The following is a 5,811-nucleotide window of genomic DNA, read 5'->3' on the forward strand; positions in this document are numbered from 1 at the left end:
AATTTATTGGATTAGTCTCGATCAAGCTAATTCTTGAGTGAGTTATCTTGGGATCCAAAAGTGATCCTCATAAATTCAAAATTTGTTTGAATTCATCCTTCTAAATAAATTTTTGGTTGGAATCATTCATTAAATTAGTCTTAGTTGTGAAAGTCTACGGGTCTTAGAAGGATCTCTAACTTTGTAAATCTAACATGGTTATACTTATCATTCTTACCGCTTCCATCTCCAAATTTATTGTTTTTCATTGCATTTGTTTGTGTTTCTCTTTATCCATGGTTAATGTTGCAACATAGAAAAATTTCTAGCTAGTTCTGTATATCATTCTCATCCCAGCTACCCTTCTAAAACCTAAATATGCATATATTAATCATCTAAGGCAACTAGTTAGCACGTTATTTTAAATGTTTTTCATTGTATTAGAAAAGAGGATGAGATGTTATGATTTGTGTTTCAGATAGTTAATGGATGTTATTTTCTTGTTGAGCTTGCATAAATTTTTAGAGAATGTATTTTGTGATTTAAGTGAGTAATAGGATTATCTACTTAACAAAGCATGCATGATTGTACACAGTTAAGTATAAATTTCTAAAGTTAAGATAATTTTAAGTTGACTTAGATTAGAACGTTTCCAGTAAACCAAGCACCTTCAGATTGTGAGCGGCAATTTGTGGTTAAGACCATAGTGCTCCCATAAATTAGATTAGCCTTTTGGAGCTAGCTCCTAATATCCTAAAAGTGTGAATTTGAGATGTAAACTGCCTAGACACCCTAAGAACCTAGTAACCCTCACGACATCCAAATAAATTTAAGAAAGTTTTCTAGGCTTATGAGTAGTGTGAATAATATCAATAGAGCCAAGATCATTTCCTATATCCTTCGATACCTCACAACACTTCTAGGCGACCAAGTCGAACCAAGCAATGTCTGTCAAGCGGTAAGTAACTAAGAATGAAGGGAATGAACTCTTCATCCACATAGCGAAAGCACTGGAAACCATTTTGATTTTTATTAAAAATTAAAACAAAGAAATAAAGAAGAGTGCATAAACTCTACTTTGGTAGAAACTCTAACTTGCAAGACTTATTGAAGTATTCCTACCATGCAAACGTTCTTCACATCCCACAAGTTCTTTCTCACTATGTCTTAAACACAAGGCCAAGGCTTGTAGAAGACTCTTGAAAGAAAATCCCACAGGGATGGGAGAGAAGAGTTCGAAAATTTTCTGGTGATGTAATTGCATTCTCCAAAAAAAAAAAAGTGGGAGAGATTAGTATGTTTTTGGCTCAACCCGAAATATTTGTCAAATACTATATTTGCATATCTAATATATTAGTAAATATTAATTTGATCCTTTAAAATTAAATCTATTTTCTCTTTTATATTTAATATATTAAATATTAATTTCATCCTTTCAAATTAAATTTATTTTCTTTTTTATATTTAATATATCTANAAGCATGGGCTCTTTGTGGTGTTCGCAAGATACCCGTTAGCAAATGCTAGCCCGACAAGCTAGGTCTAGGGGGTGTGTGAGCCCGTCTGGTGGGTCCATGCTCACACACATGAGCCATGTGTAGAAAAGTACGACATATCCAACCTTGCTCTGATAAAAAAGCAGCCTAAGGTCATGTTATGATATGTAGGGAAGTACGACACATCCACCATATTGTATGTATTTGTATTTTTCGATCCCAGTAGTAGGGTTACTTACTGAGTATTTTTTTAAATACTTGAGCCAGGTACTACTCTTACATTTCAGGTAAATGTAAGGCACCCCTGCTACCTATGACGATAGCATCGTGATGAAAGCCATGGAACCAATATTAGGGTAGTTGCATTTTGTCTTATTTTGTAGCTCTTAGGTTGGACCAAGACATTGTTTTATCTTTTCTTTATTTTATTTGAATTCCACGTTATTTATTTTTCATTCTTTTGATTTAAAGCTTTTATTATGAACGTTAAGTCCATGACATCGTTTTTAAAATATTTAAAATGAATATTGTTGTACTTAACATTCCTATCATGCATATAGTAGTGACCTTATTTTTAATTAAAAAAAAAATCGGATGGTTGCAATAAATTTGAAAAGGTTAATCTATGCCAACGGGGTTCAATAAAATCGGATCATTCATGTCATACATCATCAAAGACTAGTCAATTCACTTGAAGAGAGAGTTTTTTAACCTAAATTGCAATAAAATGCTGGTATAATAAGTCAAGAATAGAATGATCTAAAGATGGTACCAGAAAAGTCGTGTGGTATAAAAGATGACACGAGAATAAAAAAAAAAAAGAGTACAAAAATTGTGAATAGGCGAAAGTCCAAATGGCACTAGACCATTTTGTTGTGTTCGATGAAACTCCTTTAGTGTTGTCTTTCTTTTCAAATCTTGCTTTAGGTTTGAAGTTGAGCTAATTTATTGGATTAGTCTCGATCAAGCTAATTCTTGAGTGAGTTATCTTGGGATCCAAAAGTGATCCTCATAAATTCAAAATTTGTTTGAATTCATCCTTCTAAATAAATTTTTGGTTGGAATCATTCATTAAATTAGTCTTAGTTGTGAAAGTCTACGGGTCTTAGAAGGATCTCTAACTTTGTAAATCTAACATGGTTATACTTATCATTCTTACCGCTTCCATCTCCAAATTTATTGTTTTTCATTGCATTTGTTTGTGTTTCTCTTTATCCATGGTTAATGTTGCAACATAGAAAAATTTCTAGCTAGTTCTGTATATCATTCTCATCCCAGCTACCCTTCTAAAACCTAAATATGCATATATTAATCATCTAAGGCAACTAGTTAGCACGTTATTTTAAATGTTTTTCATTGTATTAGAAAAGAGGATGAGATGTTATAAATTCTATATGTATCTATGAGATCGAGTATGGAATTCTTTTTACTCACTTTAAATTGAATATCCGTTTCCTTCCCTTTCCTGCCCTTTCCTGCTAGGATTGGAAATTCTGTATTTTACATATCCATACGATTGAATCCTTGAGTTTCCAAAATAGTGTAAAAAGAGGTTCTTCGAATCATTACTATTTGACTCGGACCTGTTCTAAAGAAATTGTTTGTTGACACCGACAAAGGTAAGGAAAACCTCTGAAATTATTGAGTTATCCACCTATATATTATATTAATAACTAAAATTCATAAAATTTGAATTGTTTTTAATTTTATTAATGANCACTTTAGGTCTCTCTTTCAATTAAATTGAACTTCTTAACATTATTACGAGCGAGTAAGGGGACCTTATGGATCTACCGATTATAAGATATCAAATTAATTAAATAAACTCTTTACTTAATCAATTTTCATTAATTAACCATAGGTCATCTAGAGTGGCACTCTTATGCACTGCAGGATAAGTTATATTCATTGATGTAATCATTAGAAGCAAGTTAATCATTCACGAGTTGTTCATAATTACAGTAGGGTCAAAAGATTGTTTTATATCTTTCACCTTAAATACTAATTATTCTCTAATGAACAATTTGTTTATGATCCAATCATAAATCAAGTTTTTCTTGGGCCAATGAAAAGCTGGAGCTCCATTGTTGAAGTCCCGAAATGAGTACTTAAATAACAATTCATCTATCTTTTATATATGGAAAGAAGTGAATTTCATCTGATGATACGACTGTTTTCATATACATTGTATTCATTATTTTTTATAGTGTTTATTGGGTTGGAAGGGTACAGGAGTTGGCTCTTGGGTCTTCTCTTTATTATTTTCTATTTCTCTTTTCCTTTTATATATATATATATATATATATATCTTTTCTGTTTCTTTATTTTATTTAATGTTCACATTAGCATTTCTTAATTTTATTTAACGTTCACATTAGGCAAAGTCAACGTGGGTTTGTATAGATCATATTAGTCTTCTTCTATCATAGGGTGCAGAGGTTGTTAGTTTGAGATCCAAATGAGACTTAGAAGGTAAGGATGAGAAAACTGAGAAGAGTCTTTAAACCTCTCCTGGGAAGAAGCAGGTCCTCTAGTTTCAGACGTTTAGTTCAAAACGCTTTGGAGCACCTCGAAACCCTAAAGAAGCTTCGGCATGGCCGGTACGTCGAAGATCGAAAGGACGCTGCTCGTCTCCTTCATGAAGGCCTTCCCAAACTAGCCCTCTCTCGGGTACGTCTCTCATCCCCTTTTCGATTAACTTTCAGATCATTCGACATAAATTCTGGATGATGTGCGCAGTGCGAGCAAATGATTCGACACCAAAATCTAATGGATGCTTATGGCATGATGGAAGGGTATCTGAATCTGTTGAGGGAAAGATTGTACCTCCTTGCACCTGGAAGGTTTGCTACTTTACCAATGAATTTTCAGAATTAAATTCCCATTTTTCCAAAATAAAAATTTGAGAATAGTATTAATGTTTACATAGAGAGTGCCCTAAAGAATTGGAGGAGGCAGTGTCGAGTGTGGTATTTGCAGCTTCAAGATGTGAGGACTTTCCAGAGCTTGAAGAGATTAAATCGGTATTGAGTTCTAGATTTGGCAGAGAGTTTGCTGCTCGTGCTGTTGAATTACGCATCAATAATACTGTAAATCACTCCGTAAGTCTCACTTAATAACACTTTCTTGGTCTTTTTTTTTTTTTTTTTTTTTTTTTTTTTTTTTTTTTTTTTTTTTTTTTTTTTTTTTNTTTTTTTTTTTTTTTTTTTTTTTTTTTATGCATTTTTTTTTATTAGTAAACATAATACACTATTAAAAATAATATTATATCATTTTTTACATTTAATTCTTTTATTTTAAAATTTTAGACACACACATATAAATACAAAATTTTGTCTTTTCAATAAAGAAATAAAAGTCAAACCTCATTTTTTTTTTCTATTTTTAAAATAAAAATATAAAAAAATAATATATGGAAGCACATAGCTCCTACAAGCTGTCTCAGGTTTAAGTCTTCGCTCCATAAATTTTATTGTTCTATTATTTCATTAAAAAATTTAATGAATTATATCGGATCAACAAACAGTGAAAATGAGAGGTTGACAGAGTTAGTTAAGTTGGGGACGAAAATACAAGCTAGTCAAACCCTCTACTTTTATATTAGATTTGGTTTAGTCGTTGAGTTATTTTTTTATATTTATTTATAAAAGTTTAGGGTGGATCTCGAAAGATATGAAAGATCTTCCTCCAAGTCGTACATACGACTTTCATCGACTACGGCTTTCCACATAATTCTATATGTATCTATGAGATCGAGTATGGAATTCTTTTTACTCACTTTAAATTGAATATCCGTTTCCTTCCCTTTCCTGCCCTTTCCTGCTAGGATTGGAAATTCTGTATTTTACATATCCATACGATTGAATCCTTGAGTTTCCAAAATAGTGTAAAAAGAGGTTCTTCGAATCATTACTATTTGACTCGGACCTGTTCTAAAGAAATTGTTTGTTGACACCGACAAAGGTAAGGAAAACCTCTGAAATTATTGAGTTATCCACCTATATATTATATTAATAACTAAAATTCATAAAATTTGAATTGTTTTTAATTTTATTAATGAGAGAGTTTGGATGGGTATGTTTTTGTTGGTGATTTAAATATGGGTGAATAGGATATTATAATTAATTAAGTTATGTTATGTTTTAATACTTTGGGTTGCAATTTGGTAGATAATGCTAAAATTGTCCACAAGGAAGCCAAATTTGGAGAGTAAAATGAATCTTCTGAGAGTCATTGCTTCTGAGAATGGCTTCACTCTGCAACTCAACGACAAGGTATGTCACTCTCCAGGGGTAAATAAGGAATACAAAACATTATTAATCTATAAATTTAAGCT

The 5,811-nt window shown here is 31.7% G+C and overlaps 1 protein-coding gene across 1 annotated transcript in view; it reads left to right on the plus strand.

Moving 5' to 3' along the window:
• Nucleotides 1-3,928: 3,928 nt before the first annotated feature.
• The window catches only part of LOC111799739, a 6,616-nt gene continuing 4,733 nt past the window's right edge, over nt 3,929-5,811 (plus strand). The window contains exons 1-4 of the mRNA XM_023683201.1: nt 3,929-4,145; nt 4,215-4,318; nt 4,405-4,576; nt 5,645-5,749. Of these exons, the coding sequence (XP_023538969.1) occupies nt 3,954-4,145; nt 4,215-4,318; nt 4,405-4,576; nt 5,645-5,749 (573 nt within the window). The 5' untranslated portion in view covers nt 3,929-3,953. The remainder of the gene's footprint in view (nt 4,146-4,214; nt 4,319-4,404; nt 4,577-5,644; nt 5,750-5,811) is intronic.

The sequence above is a fragment of the Cucurbita pepo genome, chromosome LG01, assembly GCF_002806865.2.
Source record: "Cucurbita pepo subsp. pepo cultivar mu-cu-16 chromosome LG01, ASM280686v2, whole genome shotgun sequence".
Taxonomy (NCBI): domain Eukaryota; kingdom Viridiplantae; phylum Streptophyta; class Magnoliopsida; order Cucurbitales; family Cucurbitaceae; genus Cucurbita; species Cucurbita pepo.